The sequence below is a fragment of the Saccopteryx bilineata genome, chromosome 5 (genome assembly GCF_036850765.1).
Source record: "Saccopteryx bilineata isolate mSacBil1 chromosome 5, mSacBil1_pri_phased_curated, whole genome shotgun sequence".
NCBI classification, from domain to species: Eukaryota; Metazoa; Chordata; class Mammalia; order Chiroptera; family Emballonuridae; genus Saccopteryx; species Saccopteryx bilineata.
In genome coordinates, this window is record NC_089494.1 from 154,996,724 (window position 1) to 155,021,484 (window position 24,761).

The following is a 24,761-nucleotide window of genomic DNA, read 5'->3' on the forward strand; positions in this document are numbered from 1 at the left end:
GATGAGAAGCATCAATTCTTCATTGTGGCATCTTAGTTGTTCACTGATTGCTTTCTCATACACCTTGACTGGGGGGCTCCAGCCTCACCAGTGACCCCTTGCTCAAACCAGTGATCATGGGGTCACGTTTATGATCCCACACTTAACCAGCGACCCTGCAGTCAAACCAGATGAGCCTGCGCTCAAGCTGGTGACCTCAGGGCTTCGAACCTGGGTCTTCAGCATCCCAGGCCGATGCTCTGTCCATTATGCCACTGCCTGGTCAGGCAAATTTTTTTGTTGTTTTTTTTTTTGTATTTTTCTGAAGTTGGAAACAGGGAGGCAGACAGACTCCTGCATCCACTCGACCGGGATCCACCCAGCATGCCCACCAGAGGGTGATGCTCTGCCCATCTGGGGCATTGCTCTGTTGCAACCAGAGCCATTCTAGTGCCTGAGGCAGAGGCCATAGAGCCATCCTCAGCGCCCGGGCCAACTTTGCTCCAATGGATCCTTGGCTGCAGGAGGGGAAGAGCGAGACAGAGAGGAAGGAGAGGAGGAGGGATGGAGAAGCAGATGGGCGCTTCTCCTGTGTGCCCTGGCCGGGAATCGAACCCGGGACTCCTGCACGCCAGGCCGACGCTCTACCACTGAGCCAACCAGCCAGGGCCAGGCAAATTTTATTTTTTAAAAGCTTTTATAAACAAGTAGATTTTGCTCTCATTGTTGTAACCCCATAACTAATATCCAGAAGGCTTTAAAACTTTGGCAAGGATATAGGTAGTTAACTGTAACATATCGTTTTTGCTTTTCATCTCAACCCTGAATATATCAAGTTTTTAATAATATAAGTCAAACCCCCAAGACTTGATTAAATTCTTTATACTTGACATACTTGTCTTAATTTCATATCGCATCTCAGAAAACTTCTGAGTTTTCCATTTTGATTTCTGAGCTCTTTTGTATTCTTCATTTTTCTTGAGGAATGGGGCTATGGAGCTGGGAAAAGATGAAAAACTGTTATATTTGTTCATTTAATCTGGCTGTATATCTAGTATCTTTGTTTAGATTTTATTTCATGAAATACTCAAGAAACTTGCATATTTGAATGAACTAACTAGTATTCATTTCCCCAGAATGTTCATTCATTAAAGATGATTTGTGGTCTTAGATTTCCCACCAAAAGACAGGTCCTGTAGATTGCTGTTGTTAACAAAGTTCAAGGAGTAAATTTGAAGATCTTTAATAAAGGCAATTAATGAATTGGGCACCATACCATCTAGCAACTAGAAGTTATCTCCCATTGATTGAATAAAGTGGAAGGTTTTTATAGCAAAAAAGGTGGGGTCAGGGAGCTGTTAATGAAATAAAAGAAAGGATTATTATGGGGCCAGGACACCTTTTCTTTCTCTTTCTGGAAAGAAAAGGGAAGGGTTTTTTTCCCCATGTAGATTGACTCTTTTTTTTCTGTGAGGGATATAGGGGGACCCACACATATTATCTTACTCATGCTTGACCAGAAAATTCCAGACTGGTTGGCTAAGATGTTTCTGGGAGAGGTTGAAACCGCAATTAAATCAGGTATTAAATCTATGTTTGGTATCATGAGCTTTTAGCACTGTGTAATGCCATTTTAGAACTGTGGTTTTCTCTTTAATACCATAGGGAAAAATAATCTTTCTAACCCTGTATTTGCCTGTATTCATAAAAAACAATTTACTAGTAGACAGTAGTAGTTCAGTAATTACTTCATTAAAATTGTTATTAGGTCACCAATTTTTACATATCTGTGAATTCAGTTGATCATATTTACAAGCATAGTAGTTGGGATTAAGGTAAGAAAAACCAATATATAAGGATAGCAATTTCAGAGGTTAGTCTTTAGTGCTGTAATGAAATAATCCCTTAACTAACTTGGGATATAAGATCAAATTTTCACTCATCCACATCACTTTATGCAGTAACCATCATAGGTCATCACCTTTAGCTATTTTTTCATTAAGGCTTGTTTACTAACAGATAACCTCTGGTAGCTGGATTTGGGGTGTTAAACTTAGAAAGTCAGGCAGTAGACCCTATTTGGTTTGATAGAAAACATAGTGATGTGAAAATCAACATATCTTTGAGACTCATGGAAAGTGAGAAATTATTTTTTAATATCTACCCAACGCATAGTAAGCCACATGGGATTTAAAAAGCAAACTAACAAATGGAACACATGGACTGCTTTGTGGAAAAGTAAGGATTGTGATCCTGGCCAGTTATCTCAGTGGATAGAGCATTGGTCCAGCATATGTACATCTTGGGTTTGATTCTCTGTCAGGGCACACAAGAGAAGTGACCATCAGCTTCTTTCCCTTTCCCTCTCCCATTTCTCTCCCTTATCCCCTCCCGCAGCCAGTGGCTTGACTAATTTGAGTGTCAGCCCTGGGCACTGGGGATAGCTCGGTTGTTCTGACCATCAGCCTTAGGCACTAAAAATAGTTCAGTTGATTCAAGCATCAGACACTAGATGAAGGTTGCCAGGTGAATCCCAGTCAGGGTGCGTATGGGAGTCTGTCTCGCTATCTCCACTCCTCTCACTTAAATAAGAAAGGGAAGATGGAGGGAGGGAGAGAGGGAAAGGAATGTTTTGAGGAACAGTATCTAGACTATTATTTCTTCTCTGTAAGAATAGGTCAGATTGAATTTACTAAATACATGAGAATAGCATTTCATGGTCAGTTGATTGTCAACCCTGAATGGTTTATCCAGAGGCTTGCAGGAGTATAGGCTAGGGACTATGCCAGAGCGACCCAGGATACAGTGGCTTAGAAAAGATAGAAGTGTGTTATGTTTATTTTTGTTGTTTATTTGTGTCTCACCTAATAGGTAGAAGTGGGTATTTAATGGTGGTATTTTTATCTCTGGGTTCAAGACAGCTTTTCCAGTTCTTTCCAGGGGGAAGGGAAAGAGACTTGGAGACTACATTGCTAGTCCTTTTAAGGGTAAGACCTGGAAGCGGGATTTTGATGTTATGATTTCTAATAAAGAAAGGATTAAGGTTTATTCATGTCCTGGCATATATCAGTACTTCATTCCTTTTCATGTATGAATAATATCGCAGTATAAGGCTAGTGTTCCATTTTATGTATCTATTCATCAGTTCAAAGACATCTGGGTGTTTCCCCCTTTTTTGGCTACTATGAATAATGTTGCTATGGGCATTTGTGTGTAAGGTTTTGTGTGAACACACATCTCGTTTATCTTGAGTATATATCTAGGAGTGAAATTGCTGGGTCATATGCTGACTCTTATGTTTAACCTTTTGCAGACTGCCAGGCTGCTTACAAAGCAGCTGCACCGTTTTTACATTCCCACCAGCCATGTTTGAGGATTCTAGTTTCTTCACATCTTCATCAGCAATTGTTATAAAGTTCTTCATATAGTTAGGCATAAGTTTCTTATTAGCATAAGACTTACAAATATTTTTTCCCATTCTCTAGTTATCCATTCACTTTCTTTTTTTTTTTTTTTTTTTTTTTTTAAAAAAAAGACTTTTTTTATTTTTTTTTAATTTATTCATTTTAGAGAGGAGAGAGAGAGGGAGAGAGAGAGACAGGCAGACAGAGAGAGAGAGAAGAGAAAGAGACAGGGGGGAGGAGCTGGAAGCATCAACTCCCATATGTGCCTTGACCAGGCAAGCCCAGGGTTTCGAACCGGCGACCTCAGCATTTCCAGGTCGACGCTTTATCCACTGCGCCACCACAGGTCAGGCCCATTCACTTTCTTGATGTCATTTGAAGTGCAAAAGTTTTTCATTTGAATGTGTCAAGTTTATTTCTTTCTTTTGTTGCTTGTGATTTTGGTGTCAAGAGTTTCATGGTGGCCTGTCCTTTGGTGGCGCAGTGAATAAAGCGTCGACCTGGAAATGCTTAGGTCGCCGGTTCAAAACCGTGGCCTTGCCTGGTCAAGGCACATATGGGAGTTGATGCTTCCAGCTCCTCCCCCCTTCTCTCTCTGTCTCTCTCTCTCCTCTCTCTGTCTCTCTCTCTCCTCTAAAAATGAATAAAATTAAAAAAAAAAAAGAGTTTCATGGTATTGGCTCTTACCTCTAGATCTAAAATTCATTTTGAATTAATTTTCCTGTATAATGTGAGGAAGTAAAAAACCCAACTTGATTCTTTTTCACACGGATTATCCAGTTGCTCCAGCACATTTCAGTGAAATGACAATTTTGCTCCATTGAATTGTTTGGTAAAATTCACCTGTGAAGCCATCTGGTTCAGGACTTCTGTTAGTTGGGAGTATTTTAATTACTCCTTCGATTTGGTTGGTTGTAATAGATTGTTCAGATTTTTTGTTTCTTTCATATTCAGCCTTGGAAGATTGTATATTTCTAGGAATTTATTCATTCTTTTAGGTTGTCCAATTAGTGGCATATAATTGTTTGTATTATTTCCTTATAATCCTTTATATTTCTTTGGTGTTGGTTGTCACTTCTCTTTTATTTCTGATTTTATTAAGACAATCTGATTCTTGATGAGTTCAGCTAAAGCTTTATCAATTTTGTATATATCTTTTTAAAGAGCCACTTCTCATCTGTTTTGGCGCTTTTGGTCTGATCTAAGACAGGTTCAGAATATTTTTATAAATTTAAATTCTATATAGTCATTCAGTACCTTCTTTGAAAATTATACCTAGTAGGAGCAGTGAGTTCAACGAGTAGGCATTGCTCTACCTTATCAGGGCCAAGGTGCACGTTTGTGCCCTGTACACATGCACTAGGCTGAGAGGTGAGTGGGGGCTGAAATCGAGCTTGTGCTCTGTTTATCACGTGTTAATCTGGAGGTAGGGATTCTGTAATTCTTGGTAACACAAAAATATCTTGTGGGCTTGCAGATTTCCTGGCTCTTAAGGATTCTTCAGTGCTTGGGTGGGGGATAAGACGTGAACACTAGTGACTATATTTTAAGACTATACATCTAAATAATACAAACTGCTATGGAAAGTCAGAGAAAATGTTTATTTCTTACAGGGAAAAAAGAGTTTAGGGGAGGCGGGATGTTTTTAGGCTTTGAAAGGGTAGGTAGCATTTTGGCAAATGGAATTGTGTTCAGGTGACATCCAAGGTAAAGGTAATTAGCAGAGGCATACAAATAGGAAAGTTCAAACAACTTTGGGTAACAAAGCAATGTTCTGTTTTGCTTTAACATTGGTGAATATGGGGTAGTACAGAGAAATGTGGCCGGAGGAGTAGATAAGGCCAGGTTATTAATGGTCTTTATTTGTTTTTTGTTTGTTTGTTAGGGACAGAGTGAGAGTCAGAGAGAGGGATAGACCGACAAGAACAGAGAGAGATGAGAAGCATCAATCATCAGTGTTTTGTTGCGAGACCTTAGTTGTTCATTGATTGCTTTCTCATATGTGCCTTGACTGTGGGCCTTCAGCAGACCAAGTAACCCCTAGCTCGAGCCTGCAACCTTGGGTCCAAGCTGGTGAGCTTTGCTCAAACCAGATGAGCCCGTGCTCAAGCTGGCAACCTCGGGGTCTCGAACCTGGGTCCTCCGTATCCCAGTCCGATGCTCTATCCACTGCGCCACTGCCTAGTCAGGCTCTTTATTTGTTAATTTGAGAAGTTTATTTCATAGTGTTAAGCAGCTTTGGAACTAACAATAACTTTTAGTTTATTATGTCAGAGGAATGTATAACTTGTTGAGAGCTGAGTTATAGGGGAATTCATCTGGCCACAGCATTCAAAATAAAACTACGCAAGGTATTTCCATAGAGAGAGTTTAATATAAATTTATACTAAAGAGAGACAGCTTAGTACAAATAAACAGCCTAAGGAATCAGTTACATCGATATTGGAGAGCTGAAAAAGCAAAAAATGATCACTTGGGCAATCTAGAGGTGGTGACTGCAGAAAGCAGCTTCTACTCTGGTAGCAGGAGAAACAGAGGAGAAGGTTTCCTTATTAGAACCAAAAAGCTTAGAGAAAGAGGCTTCATAGAGCTGGAATTCAAAACACTAAGGAAGTGGGTGCTCCCCAGCTGCTGCTTGTTCCTTTGTACTCAAGCAGGCAGTGTCAGCAAACGGGGAGGGCTCTCTGGCCACTACATACTGATGCTTAATGGGAAAAGGTAGAAACTGCAGCTATCAAGGAAAGGACTGTTGTTGGGGTGCTTTTAACAGGAACAGCAAGCAAACAAGAATGAGAAAGTCCATTCTATGCTCCTCTTGCCTCTCATTTCCCCACCCCCATCACTCCTGTCTCCTAATGGTGAATCTTGAATGGAAGCCAGAAAGCAAGGGAGAATTGTTGAGTTCACACCTCAGCATCACATAGCAGAGGAGAGAAGGGTAGATGCAGAACTCAGAAAATATAAATAACAGTAAAACAAAAGCCTTTGAAATAGGTCCCTATACATAAAAACCTGAAAGAAAGAATAAATTAATGAATAGGTCAGAGAAAAATAATTTTGGAGGGGGGAAGGATGTACGCAAAAGTAACTTGAAGATAGATTAAGGGGCTTACTATAAAGAATTAAACTGAAAATAGCTAAAAGCAGATGAAGATGAACATTTTTTTTGATTGCACAAATTGAGAAGATTTTTAAAGCATGAAAGCAAAGCTAAAACCCAATGAAAAGGATATATAATATTCAACAATTAAATATGTTTAAAAAAATCCAAAAACTTAGGCAAATGACAAATTGAGGGAAACATTTGTAAAATATTTGATAGAGGAGAGGTTAACATCTATAACATACAAAGAGCTCTTCTAATTAATAAGGAAAATGTAACAATCTTAGTAGAAAAAGGGCAGAAACAGAGACTGTGACCATATAAAGAAAAAATACAAATGACCAATAAAATAATTGTCAACTTTGATGAGGATTTGGGGAAGACAAGTACACTCATGATCAGGGGTCCCCAAACTACGGCCCGCGGGCCGCATGCGGCCCCCTGAGGCCATTTATCCGGCCCCCGCTACACTTCCGGAAGGGGCACCTCTTTTATTTATTTATTTTTTTTTTCCCTTTCCTGCATTTTTCTGAAGCTGAAAACGGGGAGGCAGTCAGACAGACTCCCACATGTGCCCGACCTGGATCCACCCGGCATGCCCACTAGGGGACGATGCTCTGCCCATCTGGGGCATTGCTCTGTCGCGACCAGAGCCATTCTAGCGCCTGAGGCGGAGGCCACAGAGCCATCCTCAGCGCCCGGGCCATCTTTTGCTCCAATGGAGCCTTGGCTGCGGGAGGGGAAGAGAGAGACAGAGAGGAAGGAGAGGGGGAGGGGTGGAGAAGCAGATGGGCGCTTCTCCTGTGTACCCTGGCCGGGAATCGCACCGGGGACTTCCACAAACCAGGCCGATGCTCTACCACTGAGCCAACCGGTCAGGGCCAAGGAGCACCTCTTTCATTGGTGGTCAGTGAGAGGAGCATAGTTCCCATTGAAATACTGGTCAGTTTGTTGATTTAAATTTACTTGTTCTTTATTTTAAATATTGTATTTGTTCCCGTTTTGTTTTTTACTTTAAAATAAGATATGTACAGTGTGCATAGGGATTTGTTCATAGTTTTTTTTTATAGTCCGGCCCTCCAACGGTCTGAGGGACAGTGAACTGGCCCCCTGTGTAAAAAGTTTGGGGACCCCTGCTCGTGATAATGCAAGTATAAATTAGTCTTTCTAGAGGATTTTTAGTGGTATATATAAAAACCTTAAAAATAATTGTTTACATTGAAAAGATATCCCTTCTAAGATGGTAGGTAAGAAAGCAAGGATGGTTATAATGGATGAGTTAAATAGGTAAGAACTTGGTGTCTGCCAGTTATGCAATCAGAAAAAAGCAGAAAGTTGTGTTGGTGTGAGGTACAGAACGATGCTGTGGGTACTACAGGAAATCAGATACTTTTGTATAAAAGCAGTCAGCAGCAGTATTTTGCTTGTAGTGACATAGCATAAATATAGTAGCAGATTGTTTGGTTTTATGACTTTATCCAGTAACACTAAATATATCAGAAGTTGGGGTAGGGAAAATTATGTAAAGTGAATGCAAAGGGATACCTGTGGAAGCTTGGATTCAGGGGGCTACTAACTCATTGTAGAGCATAGCCTTGCTGGAAGCAAGGAGCAAGGAGACCAAAAACCACAGAATGAATATGTTTGACTAAGAAGCTAATGAGTTCTCTCTTTTGAGGGGGCAGCCTGCAGAAGGGATTATCAAGGGACATGCTGGCTCTCAGAATGACTCGAATTCATTCCAGGTTCTAGCTCTGCTGAATTGCTGAATTGGGGATATGATGTCTCATTTGATTAGGCCTTAGTTTTCACTGTATCAGCAGAATAACCCTCAATTGTAATAATTCCATAGTTAGTCATTTTACAAAGTCAGATTTATATTAAATATAAGTCAGAATTAGTTTCACCAGGTACTTGATGGAAGAGAGGGATTATTTTTCTCTTTTTATTCTGGACTATGATTATAAATTCCTGATAATTGCTTCTGTCTCAGGAGTTTGCTATTGTAGACCAATAGGCAGATACAAATATATGATATTTATAATTCTCTCTACAGGAGAGCCTCCATTCTTACCAGAATCTTTTGACCGAATTCTCCTCGATGCACCCTGCAGTGGAATGGGACAGAGACCAAACATGGCTTGTTCTTGGACTTTGAAGGAAATGACATCATATCAACCATTACAGCGAAAACTCTTTAGCGTGGTATGTGATGATATTTTGCTGTGAAAGAAAGCTGGCCTTCACTAGTTAGGTGTTTAAAAGATTGAAAACAGTGTTCATAACAGCATTATTCACAATAACCATATGTGGAAACAACCCAACTGTCCATCGATAGAGAAATGAATAAGCAAAATATGGCATATACATACCGTGTAATATTATTCAGCCTTATAAAAGAATGAAATTCTGATACATACTAGAACAAGGATGAAATTTGAAAATGTTACGGCAGACACAAAAAAGACAAATATTGTATGATTCAATTTACATAAGGTCACTGGAATAGGCAAATTCATAGTGCCTAGTGATTACCAGGGCCTGGAGGTATGAGAGAATAAGCAATTAGTGTTTAATGGGTCTAGAATTTAGGTTTGGGATGATGAAAACATTCTGGAGATGGATAGTGGTGGTGGTTGCCCAACAATATGAATGTGCTTAACCCTTTGAGAGTACGAACATTCATGTACGTCCTCATGCCTCCTGACCATCCAGGGTACAATCATACATGTGTAAGGCAACATTAAAAAAAGGCAAATATATGTTCTTGTTTCCATAAATTGGTTATCAAACAAACATGATTTTAAATTAATAAAACTGTAACTAGAACTAATTTCATTTTTTGAAAAAAACTCTTCCAGGGGTCAGCGAGCATAAAAAAACTCACTACTCAAAGGGTTAATGCCACTGAATTATGTACACTTAAGCATGTTAATATGGTAAATCTGTTATGTTTATCTCACCACACAAAAAAGGAGAAGACCTAGTTTTAAATACAGGGAGCTTCCCTTTATGTTAGCTTCCCTCTTTCATTACAGGCAATAGAATTTCTTCACTGAGATGCTTTATTTTTTAAATGCCACTAGATTGTTTACTACTTGATATAAATATCTATAAAACAAATGACTTTTTTAATCGGGTTCCTGGATCATCTTAGGTAGCAATTAAAAATAGGAAGTCCAGTTATATAACTAATTACTGTGTGCACACCTAAAACTAGTACAATGTTATGCCAACTGTAATTGAAAAAAATTTTTTCTTGTAAATGTGGGAAGTCCAATATTGGGAAGTAAAAATGAGAAGTGACAGTGTCCAGTGTAGAAGATAGGAGAACCATAAAAACTTTGCAAATTTAACTGGTCGCCAGTATGTTTAAGAAAAAGCCCAGATAGAATGAGGATTTTTCTCACTCTTGCAAAAATGATAGTTTTCACGCGATATAGATAACCAGAGGTGTGGTCTGCCCACTCTTAGGACAGTTTCTACTGACTCTCCCGTGAGGTGAAAGCACCAGTTCTAGAGTCAGTAGTGTGCAAAGGAAAGCTTTGGTCTCAACACTAGCAAACCGAACCACTGACACACTCTGCTTCCTGGCCTCTTAGAATGATCAGTTGCCATGAGTGGGATAGGAGAGACTCCCGATGGTGGAGCAGTTGCTTTTCCCCAGGCTGATGCTGTACAGAGGGGATGCTCACCCAAGAAAGATGGCAACTGCAGATTTGAGAATGACTCACACAGGGGTTCTGGTGCCCGTCCCCCACAGTGTCTCTCCCTGAGCCTCCAACTTTACACTCCCCTCACGCAACTCCAGTCCTCTCAGCTCTCCTTCACTGGAGCCCCGGGGTAAGTGTTGTAAACGGGATTTTCTGCTAGGGCCTGTTAAGACAGAGTCTGCATCTCCGCAAGTTCATTCTCTTTCTCACTGATAGAAACCAGGCTATTTTCACTCCAAATGCTGTCTGGGTGCCTGTTGTAATTTCTGGGGCTCTAGGCTGGGGCTCCGGGCCTGGGGCTAAGCACCCACACCACTCAGGGTGACTCTCCCCATAGTGAGTGTCCCTCCTGACCCTCAGCTGCCCCTCACTCCTGGGAGCGGGGCAGCCCTTTTCGCATCTCCACCCTTCCTACCATTCTCAGTGTGGCTTCTTCTGTGATCCTTGGTTATAGACTCCTCTTTCTTTTGTCCAAAGTTGGTTTTTCAAGATGATTGTTCTTAAATTAAGTTGTAGTCCAATTTGGTTCTGGGAGGTGGCAGTTGGAATGTCCGCCTACTCACTCGCCATCTTGGACTCCCATGACTATTTTTATAACTGGAAATTGTACTTAATTTTTCACCCATCTCCCCAGCCTTCCTCCCTCCTATCTGGCAACCATAAATTTGTTCCCTGTATCTATGAACTTGTTTCTGTTTTGTTTGTTCGTTTATATTATTTTTTAGATTCTCTATATATTGTATCTGTCTTTTTCTGTTTGATTTCTTTTACTTGACATAATACTGGCTAGGCCTGACCAGGCAGTGGCACAGTGCCTAGAGCATCGGACTGGGAGGCGGAGGACCCAGGTTCAAAACCCTGAGGTCGCCAGCTTGAGTGCAGGCTCATCAGGTTTGAGCAAGGCTCACCAGCGTAAACTCAAGGTCACTGGCTTAAGCAAGGGTCACTCGGTCTGCTGTAGCCCCCCAATCAAGGCACATATGAGAAAGCAATCACTGAACAACTAAGGAGCTGCAATGAAGAATTGATGCTTCTCATCTCTCTCCCTTCCTGTCTGTCTGTCCCTATCTGTCCTTTTTTCTGTCTCTCTCTGTCTTATGTCACAAAAGAAAAAAAAAATACTGGCTAGGCCCATCAATGTTGTTGGAAATGGTAAGATTACATTCTTTTTTTATGGCTGAGTAATACTGGATGAATGCACCATATCTTTATCCATTTGTATATTGATAGATACTTAGGTTAATTCCCTGTTTTGACTATTGTAAATAATGCTGCAGTGAGCAAAGGGTGTATATATATCTTTTTTTTTCCGTTTTATTTATATATATATTTTTTATAAATTTTTATTTTAATGGGGTGACATCAATAAATCAGTGTACATACATTCAAAGAACACATTTCCAGGTTATCTTGTCATTTAGTTCTGTTGCATACCCATCACCTGAAGGGAGATCGTCCTCCGCCACCCTCCATCCAGTTCTCTCTGTACCCCTCCCCCTCTCCCTCCTTCCCTCCCCCCACCCCCCCGTAACCACCACACTCCTGTCCATGTCTCTTAGTCTCGCTTTTATGTCCCACCAATGTATGGAATCCTGCAGTTCCTGTTTTTTTCTGATTCGCTTATTTCACCCCGCACAATGCTACCAAGACTCCACCATTCCGCTGTAAGTGATCCGATGTCATCATTTCTCCTGGCTGAATAGTATACCATGGTGTATATGTGCCCCATCTTCTTCATCCAGTCCTCTATTTTTTTTTTACAGTGGTTAAAAGCCTTTAAGCAAACTCTTGGCCAGTACAGCAAGAATCCATAAAAGAGTAGTGTCCTTAACATGTTCACCAAGTCCAAGTTGGCCCCATCACCATGTCAAATCCCTGAAAAATGCAACCCAACCCCAGTTCAGTCTGTTAGGAGCTGTCACAGGGAGCAGGAGTCCAGGAAAGTTCCCCACAGGAAAAGTCCGCATGGCACTGGACTTTTGTTGTCACCATTCTATACTTTGCAGCTCATGTCCAAGTCCCAATGACCGCTGCTTCTAGCTGGTAATGATTCAGGTAGACTGGAAAAAGCCATTTGCAGCATGCGTGGATATGGAGCTTCTGCTCTCCTCTGCCTGGAGAGTTGAGACCAGGTTGCTTTTCCCTGGAGCTCTGTGACTGTGGCATGGTAAAGAGAACCTTGGGATACACTAAACTGGGTGGCAAAGGTAAATTCATAATACAAGTTGGCAAAAGGAGGAAAAAGAGCTCTAAATTAGGAGTAGGTCCCAGCCTGAAATATGAGTGGGGCATTGAGGTAGGAGGGATAAAGGAAACACTATATATTAAGCAAAGCAGCAGAAAATAGGACTATATATATCTTTTTAAATTAGTGTTTTGGATTTCTTCAAATAAATTTCCAGAACTGGTATTGTTGGGTCATATGGTAGTTCTATTTTTAATTTTTTTTAGGAAACTATATAGAGTTTTCCAAACTGGCTGCACCAATGTACAATTCTACCAACAGTGCATGAGGGCTCCCTTTTCTCCACATCCTCGCCAACACTTGTTTGTTGATTTATTGATGGTAACCATTCTGACAGGGGTGAAGTGGTATTTTATTGTGGTTTAAATTTGCATTTCCCTGATGATTAGCATTTTTTTATATATCTGTTGGCCATATCTACATAGTGTTTAGAGAAGTGTCTATTTAGGTTCCCTGCCCTTTTAAAAAAAATCAGATTGCTTGATTTTTTTCTTGTTGAGCTGTAAGAGTTTCTTACACATTTTGAACATTAATCTCTTAGTGGATATGTCATTGGTGAATATCTTCCATTCAGTAGGTTTCCTTTTGTGTTGTTGATGGTTTTCTTTGCTGTGCAGAAACTTTTTAGTACATCAACTATTCTGATGTGGGTTTGTTTGTTTACTTTTTTCTTTAGTTTTCCTTGCCTGAGGAGAGATACTCCAAAAAAATATTGCTAAGAGCTGTGTGACAGTTTACTGCCTATGTTTTCTTCAATGAATTTTATGGTTTCAGATCTTACATTTATGTCTTTAATCCATTTTCATTTTATTGTTGTTTATGGTATAAGAAAATGGTCTAGTTTCAATCTTTTGCATGTATCTATTCAGTCTTTCCAATACCAGTTATTGAAGAGACTGTCTTGACCCCATTGTATATTCTTGCCTTCTTTGTCATAGACTGATTGACCATAGAGGTGTGGTTTTATTTCAGGGTTCTCAATTCTGTTTCATTGAGATATGAAATGATTGATTACCATAGTCTTGCAGTATAGTTTGATGTCAGGTAGCTTGATTCTTCCAGCTTTGCTTTCTCATGATTGCTTTGTCTATTTGGGGTCTTTGGGGGTTTCATATAAATTTTAGGATTATTCTCTTTCTATGAAAAATGCCATTGATATTTTGATAGGGATTACATTGAGTTTGTAGATTGCTTAGGGTAGTATGGACATTTTAATGATGTTCTTCCTATCCATGACCATGGTATATCATTCCATTTATTTGTATCTTCTTTAATTTCTTCCTTCAGTGTTTTATACTTTTTCATGTACAGGTGTTTTACCTTCTTGGCTAAATTTATTCTCAGGTATTTTATTTTTTGATGCAATTGCAGATGGGTTTGTTTACTTAAGTTCTTTTTCTGATAGTTCTTTATTGATGTATAAAAGCACAACCAGTTTTTGAATATTAATTTTGTGCCCTTCCAGTTTACTGAATTCATTTATCAGTTTTAATAGTTTTTTGGTGTAATGTTTTTTGGTTCTCTATATGCAATATCATGTTGTCTGCAAAGCATGACAGTTTTACTTATTCATTTCCAATTTGGATACCATTTATTATTTATTTATTTTGTCTGCTTGCTGTAATTAGGATTTCTAGTCCTATGTTGAATAAAAGTGATGAAAGTGGACATCATTGTCTTGTTCTTGATCTTATGGAAAATGTTTTTAGTTTTTTACCATTGAGGATTATATCTGTGGGTTTGTCATATATCACCTTTATTATATTGAAGTATGTTCCCTCTATTTCAACTTTTCTGAGAATTTTAATCATAAATGGGTGTTAGATTTTGTCAAATGCCTTTTCTGCATTTATTTGTATGATCATATGTAAGTTTTATCCTTCATTTTGTTTATGTTGTATATCATGTTAATTGATTTGTATATATTGAACCAGGGATAAATTCCACTTGATAATGGTATATGGTCTTTTTTTTATACATTGATGAATTCAGTTTGCTAATATTTTTTGAGGATTTTTGCATCTGTGTTCCTCAGGAAGATTGGCCTATAATATTTTTAAATTTTTATGACAATTTTTTATCAAATTTACCAACTTTTAAAAATTTGATTTGTGTTCATAGTTCTCTTTAATTCCATTCATTTTCTTTGGGTTTACTTTTCCTTTTGTTGAAGTAGATACAATAGTAATGTTTTTCACTGAAATTTGTGGACGGTAAATTTCTTTAGTCAGAAAATGCCATTATTTTGCCCTCATCCTTGATGGGAGTTTGTGTGAATATAAAAAGTCTTGTTGATAGTCATTTTCCCTATAACACTGAACATATTATTTCTAGTGGCATCTTGTTGCCAATAAGAAATGTGTTTAAAGACCCAATAATTATACCCAACTAATTGCTATTACTTATTTTTATATATATATATATATTTTTTTTTTTTTTATAATTTTATTTTTTTAATGGGGTGACATCAATAAATCAGGATACATATATTCAAAGATAACAAGTCCAGGTTATCTTGTCGTTCAATTATGTTGCATACCCACCACCCAAAGTCAGATTATCCTCTGTCACCTTCTATCTTGTTTTCTTTGTGCCCCTCCCACCCCCTATCCCTCTCCCATTCCCCCCTCCCCCCCGTAACCACCACACTCTTATCAATGTCTCTTAGTTTCACTATTATGTCCCACCTACGTATGGAATAATACAGTTCCTGTTTTTTTCTGATTTACTTATTTCGCTTCGTATCATGTTATCAAGATCCCACCATTTTGCTGTAAATGTTCCGAAGTCATCATTTCTTATGGCTGAGTAGTATTCCATAGTGTATATGTGCCACATCTTCTTTATCCAGTCATCTATTGATGGGCTTTTTGGTTGTTTCCATGTCCTGGCCACTGTGAACAATGCTGCAATAAACATGGGGCTGCATGTGTCTTTACGTATCAATGTTTCTGAGTTTTGGGGATATATACCCAGTAGAGGGATTGCTGGGTCATAAGGTAGTTCTATTTTCAGTTTTTTGAGGAACCACCATACTTTCTTCCATAATGGTTGTACTACTTTACATTCCCACCAACAGTGTATGAGGGTTCCTTTTTCTCCACAGCCTCTCCAACATTTGCTATTACCTGACTTGCTAATAACAGCTAATCGAACAGGTGTGAGGTGGTATCTCATTGCCGTTTTGATTTGCATTTCTCTAATAGCTAAAGAAGATGAGCATCTTTTCATATATCTGTTGGCCATTTGTATTTCTTCCTGGGAGAAGTGTCTATTCATATCCTCTTCCCATTTTTTTATTGGATTGTTTGTTTGTTTGTTGTTGAGTTTTATGAGTTCTTTGTATATTTTGGATATTAGGCCCTTATCTGAGCTGTTGTTTGAAAATATCATTTCCCATTTAGTTGGCTTTCTGTTTATTTTGTTATCAGTTTCCCTTGCTGAGCAAAAACTTCTTAGTCTGATGTAGTCCCATTCATTAATTTTTGCCTTCACTTCTCTTGCCATTGGAGTCAAATTCATAAAATGCTCTTTAAAACCCAGGTCCATGAGTTGAGTACCTATGTCTTCTTCTATGTACTTAATTGTTTCAGGTCTTATGTTTAGATCTTTGATCCATTTTGAGTTAATTTTTGTACAGGGGGAGAGACTGTAGTCCAGTTTCATTCTTTTGCATGTGGCTTTCCAGTTTTCCCAGCACCATTTATTGAAGAGGCTTTCTTTTCTCCATTGTGTGTTGTTGGCCCCTTTATCAAAAATTATTTGACTATATATATGTGGTTTTATTTCTGGACTTTCTATTCTGTTCCATTGGTCTGAGTGTCTATTTTTCTGCCAATACCATGCTGTTTTGATTGTTGTGGCCCTATAATAGAGTTTGAAGTCAGGTATTGTTATGCCCCCAGCTTCATTCTTTTTCTTTAGGATTGCTTTGGCTATTCGGGGTTTTTTATAGTTCCATATAAATCTGATGATTTTTTGCTCTATTTCTTTAAAAAATGTCATTGGGATTTTGATGGGAATTGCATTAAATTTGTATATTGCTTTGGGTAATATAGCCATCTTGATTATATTTATTCTTCCTAGCCAAGAACAAGGTATATTCTTCCATCTCATTATATCTTTTTCGATTTCCCTTAACAATGGTTTATAGTTTTCATTATATAAGTCCTTTACATTCTTTGTTATGTTTATTCCTAAGTATTTTATTTTTTTTGTTGCAATCGTGAAGGGGATTATTCTTTTGAGTTCCTTCTCAGTTGTTTCATTGTTGGCATATAGAAAGGCTATTGACTTCTGTATGTTAATTTTGTATCCTGCGACCTTACTGTATTGGCTTATTGTTTCTAGTAGTCTTTTTGTGGATTCTTTGGGGTTTTTGATGTATAGGATCATATCATCTGCAAAAAGTGATACCTTTACTTCTTCTTTTCTGATATGGATGCCTTTTATTTCTTTGTCTTGTCTGATTGCTCTGGCTAGAACCTCTAGTACCACATTAAATAAGAGTGGAGAGAGTGGACAACCCTGTCTTGTTCCTGATTTAAGGGGGAAAGCCTTCAGTTTAGTGCCATTTAATATGATGTTAGCTGATGGTTTATCATATATGGCCTTTATCATGTTGAGATATTTTCCTTCTATACCCATTTTGTTGAGAGTCTTAAACATAAAATTGTGTTGTATTTTATCGAAAGCCTTTTCTGCGTCTATTGATAAGATCATGTGGTTTTTGTTCTTTGTTTTGTTGATATGGTGTATTACATTAACCGTTTTACGTATGTTGAACCATCCTTGAGATTCTGGGATGAATCCCACTTGATCATGATGTATTATTTTTTTAATATGTTGTTGTATTCGATTTGCTAGTATTTTGTTTAGTATTTTAGCATCTGTATTCATTAGAGATATTGGTCTGTAGTTTTCTTTTTTTGTGCCATCCTTGCCTGGTTTTGGTATGAGGGTTATGTTGGCCTCATAAAATGTGTTTGGAAGTATTGCTTCTTCTTCAATTTTTTGGAAGACTTTGAGTAGAATAGGAACCAAGTCTTCTTTGAATGTTTGATAAAATTCGCTGGTATAGCCGTCAGGGCCTGGACTTTTATTTTTGGGGAGGTTTTTAATGGTTTTTTCTATTTCTTCTCTACTGATAGGTCTGTTTAGGCTTTCTGCTTCTTCTTGACTCAGTCTAGGAAGGTTGTATTGTTCTAGGAATTTATCCATTTCTTCTAGGTTGTTGAATTTAGTGGCATAAAGTTTTTCATAGTATTCTACAATAATTCTTTGTATATCTACGGTGTCCGTGGTGATTTCTCCTCTTTCATTTTGGATTTTGTTTATATGAGTTCTTTCTCTTTTTTCCTTGGTAAGTCTTGCCAAGGGTTTGTCAATTTTGTTGATCTTTTCAAAGAACCAGCTCCATGTTTTATTAATTTTTTCTATAGTTTTTCTGTTCTCTAATTCATTTATTTCTGCTCTGATTTTTATTATCTCCTTTCTTTGGCTGGTTTTGGGTTTTCTTTGTTCTTTTTCTAGTTCCTTAAGGTGGGAAGTTAAGTGGTTCACTTGGGCTCTCTCTTGTTTGTTCATATAGGCCTGAAGTGATATGAACTTCCCTCTTATCACTGCTTTTGCTGCATCCCATAGATTCTGATATGTCATATTGTCATTTTCATTAGTCTGTATATATCTTTTGATCTCTGCACTTATTTCTTCTTTGACCCATTCATTTTTTAAAAGTATGTTGTTTAGTTTCCACATTTTTGTGGGACTTTTTTCCTCTTTTTTGCAGTTGAATTCTAGTTTCAAGGCTTTATGATCAGAAAATATGCTTGGTACAACTTCAATTTTTCTGAATTTGCTGATATTGTTTTTGTGGCCCAACATATGGTCAATTCTTGAGAATGATCCACGTACACTGGAGAAAAATGTATACTCAGTCACTTTGGGATGAAATGTCCTGTAGATGTCTATCATATCCAGGTGCTCTAGTGTTTTGTTTAAGGCCACTATGTCTTTGTTGATTCTCTGTTTGGATGACCGATCTAGAACCGTCAGCGGTGTATTGAGGTCTCCAAGTATGATTGTATTTTTGTCAGTTTTTGTTTTAAGATCAATAAGTAGCTGTCTTATATATTTTGGTGCTCCTTGGTTTGGTGCATATATATTAAGAATTGTTATGTCTTCTTGATTCAGTGTCCCCTTAGCCATTATGAAATGGCCATTTTTGTCTCTAAGTACTTTTCCTGTCTTGTAGTCAGCATTATCCGATATGAGTATTGCTACACCTGCTTTTTTTTGGATGTTATTTGCTTGGAGTATTGTTTTCCAGCCTTTCACTTTGAATTTGTTTTTATCCTTGTTACTTAGATGAGTTTCCTGTAGGCAGCATACAGTTGGATTTTCTTTTTTAATCCATTCTGCTACTCTGTGCCTTTTTATTGGTGAGTTTAATCCATTTACATTTAGTGTAATTATTGATACTTGTGAGTTCCCTATTGCCATTTTATATCTTGCTTTCTGTTAGTTTTGTGTCTTGTTTGATCCTTCTCTTTCGTTTTTCTATCTTTTGTTTTTATTTGGTTGTATTCCATACATCTTTCCTCTGTTGCTATCTTTTTTATCTCATGTGCTTCTGTGGTGGTTTTTTCAATGGTGGTTACCTTTGAGTAATGAAAAGGGTCCCTACCCTGTTCATTGTAGCGAACTATTTTGTGAGTACTTTTGCACTCCATCGTCCTTTGCTACTGTTAATCTCCGTCTTCTCCCCCTCTTTCTTTTTGTTGTTGTCACAGTTTAAATTTGGTTTTATTGTGTTCTTCTTGGAGCTTTTACTTGTGGCTCTGTTTTTTTTTTGTTCTTTGTATCTGATTGGAGAACCCCCTTTAGTAATTCCTGGAGTGGGGGTTTTCTGATGATAAATTCCCTCATCTTTTCTGTATCTGTGAATGTTTTTATTTCTCCTTCGTATTTGAAGGATAGCTTTGATGGGTATAGTATTCGTGGCTGAAAGTTCCTCTCTTTCAGGACTTTAAATATTGGGGTCCACTCTCTTCTAGCTTGTAGAGTTTCTGCTGAGAAATCTGATGATAATCTAATGGGCCTTCCTTTATATGTTGTATTCTTCTTTTCCCTGGCTGCCTTGAGAATTTTTTCTTTGCTGTTGGTTTGTGTCAATTTCATTATGATATGCCTTGGAGTAGGTTTGTTGGGGTTAAGAAAACTTGGAGTTCTGTTTGCTTCTTGAACTTGAGGCTTTAGTTCTTTCCACAGGCTTGGGAAGTTCTCATCAATTATTTGTTTAAGTATGTTCTCCATTCCATTTTTCTCTCTCTTCTCCCTCTGATATACCTATTATTCTTATGTTATTCTTTTTGATGGAGTCAGATAATTCTTGTAGGGCTATCTCATTTTTTTTAATTTTTGAGTCTCTTTCTTCTTCTCTCTGTTGTGCCTCAAGTTGCTTGTCTTCTATTTCACTAATCCTCTCTTCTATCTGACCTGTTCTATTAGCTAAGCTTGTTACTTCGTTTTTCAGCTCGTTAATTGAGTTTTTCATCTCTGTTTGATTTGTTTTTATAGTTTCAATTTCCTTGGACATATATTCTTTGTGTTCATGGAGTTGTTTTCTGAGCTCCCTATATTGCCTTTCTGTGTTTTCTTGTATATCTCGGAGGATTTTTAGGATTTCTATCTTGAATTCTCTGTCATTTAGCTCCAAGGTTTCCAATATATTAAATTTTTTCTCCATAGATTTTTCCTCATCTAGCTGTGTTACCTCTCTTTCTTTTGTATCCATGATATTCGATTTTCTCTTCCTTAATGGCATCTGAGGGTGGTTTTGTTGATAGTATTAATGAGATTTAATAAAGAATAAAAAGTTAAAAAAAAAATAAAAAAATAACAAATCGAAAAGAGTTGTTTTTTTTTAAAAAAATTAATAATGAAATAAAGAAAAATAAAATAAAATAAAAATTTTTAAAAAAAGGAAATTATTCCCCCCCTCTTTTTTTCCTCTCCTCTCCTCTCCCCTCTTTCTTGAGAAAATCTTGTGGTGGACTGTGAGTTATAACAAACAATGCCTGTGATGGAGGGCCTGAATTGGGGAAAAGTAATAAAGGGGCAAAAAAGAGAGAAAGAAAAAAAAAGAAAAAAAAAAAGAAAAAAAAAGAGCGTATGGACCCACAAAAAGCAAATAAGGAAAAAATTTGGGTCAAGAATAAAATGATTTGCTTTTAGGTGTTGGTTTTCTAAGAGTTATGATGAGAGGAATAAGAGGAAAATGGAAAAATGGGGGGACAAATTAAAAACTTACTATTGTATTTAGTGGAACAAGAACTAGATAATATGGAGAGCCAGGGTTGGGAGCACTGCTAGTGAGTTAAAAAGGTGAAGTAAAAACCCCCCAAAATGCCACAAACATAGGTTTGAGTCCCAGATAAGATAATTTGTTTGTTATTGAGGTTTGAATGAGAGGAGATGTAAAGGAGAAAGGAAGAAACTAATATAGAGGGAGAAAAGAAAGAGAGAGAGAGAAAAAAAGAGGGAACCACTAAAAGAAGAAAAAAGAAAGGAGAGAGAGAGAAAGAGTTAAGGGTTTTGGAGTGCAACCCTCATAGAGAGAAAGGAAGAGAAGAGAAATGATAATGGGAGATGTAACACTTATGGGTAGTGTAGTTCAAGGAGAGGAGAGAGTAAGACCGGTAGAGAGTTAATCGGCCAAATTGGAGGAGGAAAAAAGAGTCTCAAGAATGAAGATAAGAGAAACAAACGAACAAATATAATAAAATGGGATAGGTTATAAAGTCTGCAGATTATTCTTGATTTTGAGAGGTTATCTTCTTGCTTTTTCTTTTCTCTCCCTCTTCCTGGTCGGTGACTCTGTACCCCGGGTTCTGCCCCTTTGGCACGCTCAGGTAGAGGTTTGCAGTTGATAAGTCTCTATGGCAATGTCATGTATTATGCTTTATTCTCGTTGGGAGTTGAGGCTCATTAGCATTTATAGGCTCCGACAGTGAGAGAGTCCGTGTTCCTGGAGCCTTTCTCCTAGTCTTTCCTTCCTCAATTAGTAGCCTGATAGTCCAGGTATGGGGTTGCTGCTGCCTCTGCCTGGATAGTAAGAGGCTCAAATTGCTGGCAACTCCCCACTCTATTTCCACTCAGCACAGGGCTCTGGGTAAGGCTCAGTCAGTCAGAGCTGCTAGCATAATCAGGTGGGCTTTCCGCCCACTCAAAGACCACTGGCTCTGCCACTCTGTCCGGTAACACAAGCGGGCGCCCACTTCCGGGGCGCTTGGAGGAAACTCACTCACTGTCTGCAACCAGGATATCCGGCCAGCAGTCTCACGCTCTGAGTGAAACCCCCAACCGCAGGGAAAAGTTGCAGCGTTGGAATTGAGTCTCGCTCCGTCCCCGTGTGCGGCTTTTGCAAGGCGCTGGGGCGGCCCGAGATTCCGCTTTGGCCCACACAAAGGCCCCTGACTCTGCCCCTCTGTGCGATAACACGGGCGCGCACTGCCGAGGCACTCGGAGGAATCGCTCACTCCTTATCTGCGCGCGCACACCAGGATATGAGGCCGGCCGCGGTTCCCTCTGAGTAAAACCCTCACCAGCACGGAAAATCTCCACCGTTGGAAGTAGTTCTCACTCCCTCCCGTGCGTGGCTTTCCCAGGGCGCTGGGGCTGCCCAGAGACTCTGCCCTCAGCCCACAGAAAGTCCTCTGACCCTGCCTCTCCGTGGGGCAACACGGGCACCCACTTCCGTGGCTTAGGAAGAAATCTCTCTTCCACTAACTGCGCACCGACCAGGAGACCGGGTAAAATGGCCGCTCCGCTTGTCTTTCTTTGTTTGGGTTTGGCGCGAGTGTTAGCTTGTATTGCCCGGGTTGCCACAGGATCAGATTTTCCTCGGCTTGGATCTCTGAGCCACAGCCTGGTTCGGCCGTTTTTGCTGCGGCGGCCTGGATCTATTCACCCCCTTTGCCCGCCTCAGTTTCTATATTCACAGTTACCAGAGAAAGCCGCCCTGTTTAGGTTAGTGAGGAAGGCGGAGCATTTCTTACTCCCTATTTCCTTCGGGGTTTGGTTATATATTTAGCCAATTTTTCACTCAATCATACCTTTGGGTGTATTGCGAAGAATCTGGAAGCTCCAAGTATAGGTTTTTCTGTTTCTGGTTGAAGATCTTGTTGAGTTTTGGGGGAGATTTATCGGTATCGCTTCCTACTCCGCCATTACTCTGACGTCATCCTCTTATTTTTATATTTTTAGAAGTATAGTTGGCATTCAATACTAATTTAGTTTTAGGTGTACAACATAGTGATTAGACATTTATATAAGTTAATTAAGTGATTCCTCCCAATAAGTCTAGTACTTTCCTGACTTCATATTTAGTTACTACAATATTATTGACTGTGTTTCCTATGCTGTGCTTTATATCCCCATGGCAGTTGTAATATAACTGCCAATTTGTACCTTTATCTTTTTCACCCAGAACCATCATCAGTTTATTCTCTGTATCTATGAGCTTGTTTCTGTTTTGTTTTTTGTTTTCTTTTTAAATTCCACATATAAGTAAAATCATATGGTATTTGTCTTTCTGTATCTGACATTTCACATAGCATAATATTCTCTAGGTTTGCCTAAGCAGTTGATGTTGCAGTGGATAGAGCGTCGGACTGGGATGCAGAGGACCCAGGTTCGAAACCCCAAAGTCACCAGCTTGAGCGTGGGCTCATCTGGTTTGAGCATAGCTCACCAGCTTGTTTGAACCCAAGGTTGCTGGCTTGAGCAAGGGGTCACTCGGTCTGCTGTAGCCCCCTGGTCAAGGCACATATGAGAAAGCAGTCAATGCACAACTAAGGAGCTGCAATGAAGAATTGCCGATTCTCATCTCTCTCCCTTCCTGTGTCTGTCTCTATCTGTTCCTCTCTCCGTCTCTCTCTCTCTCTCTCTCTCTCTCTCTCTCTCTCTCTCTCTCTCTCTGTGTGTCTCTGTCACAAAAAAAAATCGTCTAGGTTCATTTATATTGTCACTAATGGTAAGATTTCATTCATTTTTTTTTTCTGGCTGAATAATAGTCGGTTGTATATACCACATCTTCTTTATCCGATTGTCTATTGATGGACACTTAGGTTTTTTTCCATATCATGGTTGTTGTAAATAATGCTGTAATGAACATAGAAGTGCATATATCTCTTCAAATTAGTGTTTTGAATTTCTTCAAATAAATACCCAGGAGTGGGCATGCTGGGGCTATAGTAGTTTCTATTTTAAAAAATTTGAGGAACCTCCATATTGATTTCCATACTATTTTCTCTTTTTGTAGTGTTCTTTTCTGATTTAGGTGTCAGGGTAATGCTGGTCTTGTAAAATGAGTCTGGGAGTCTTCCCTCTTTAATATTTTTGAATAGTTTGAGAAAGATAAGAATTTTGGGGAAATGCTTGTTAAAATTCACCTATGAAGCGATATACTCCAGGATTTTTGTTTGTTGGGATTTTAAAAAAATACTTATTTGATTTTTTTTATTAGTTATTGGTTTAATCAGATTATCTTTTCCTTTCTAATTTAGTCATGGGAGTTTTGTTTTTTGTTTCTTTTTAGAATTTATCCATTTTTTTCTACGTTATCCAATTTGTTGGCATGCATTTATTTGTAGTATTTTCTTATAATTCTTTGTATTTCTATGGTGTTATGACTTCTCTTTAATTTTGGATTTTATTTGGGCCCCTCTCTTTCTCTCTCTTTTGATGTGTTTCACTAAAGCAATAATTATTTTGTTTATCTTTTCAAGGAGCCAGCTCTTGGTTTCATTGATCTTTTCTGCTGTTTGTTTTGTTTTAGACTCTATTTAGTTTATTTCTGTATTGATGTTTATTATTTCTTTTCTTTTACTCGCCTTGGGCTTTGTTTTTCCCACTTTTTCTAGTTTCTTTAGCTGTAAAGTTTGATTGTTCCTTTGAGATTTTTCTTTTTTCTTGAGGAATGCCAGAATCAGACACATCTGGGAGTCATGCATCCTACACATAAGTGACTCTGGGTACATAGATTCATATCTTAGAAATGGGCATAACAACTACACCTCGTTTACCTCAGTGGAGAGAGTAACCATACCTCATATTTGTTAAAAGTATTAAGAAAACCTATGTAAGGCATTTAAAATAACAACTGGCTCACAGTAACAAAATTTAAATTTTGATCAGCATACTCCAGTTAAAAAAGTATAAGCATATACTAGGTATATATTTTAAAATATTTTTATTAAAATTTTAAAATGGTAAAATTTAGTCATTTGGGACAAATTTATTTTTGTATAACACCT

The 24,761-nt window shown here is 38.4% G+C and overlaps 1 protein-coding gene across 3 annotated transcripts in view; it reads left to right on the forward strand.

Annotated features, from left to right (window-relative positions):
* NSUN6 (NOP2/Sun RNA methyltransferase 6) overlaps positions 1–24,761 on the forward strand; it is an 86,991-nt gene that overhangs the window by 58,763 nt on the left and 3,467 nt on the right. For all 3 annotated transcript variants that reach the window (XM_066232434.1, XM_066232433.1, XM_066232431.1), the window contains one exon: positions 8,543–8,691. In XM_066232434.1, the coding sequence (XP_066088531.1) occupies positions 8,543–8,691 (149 nt within the window). The remainder of the gene's footprint in view (positions 1–8,542; positions 8,692–24,761) is intronic.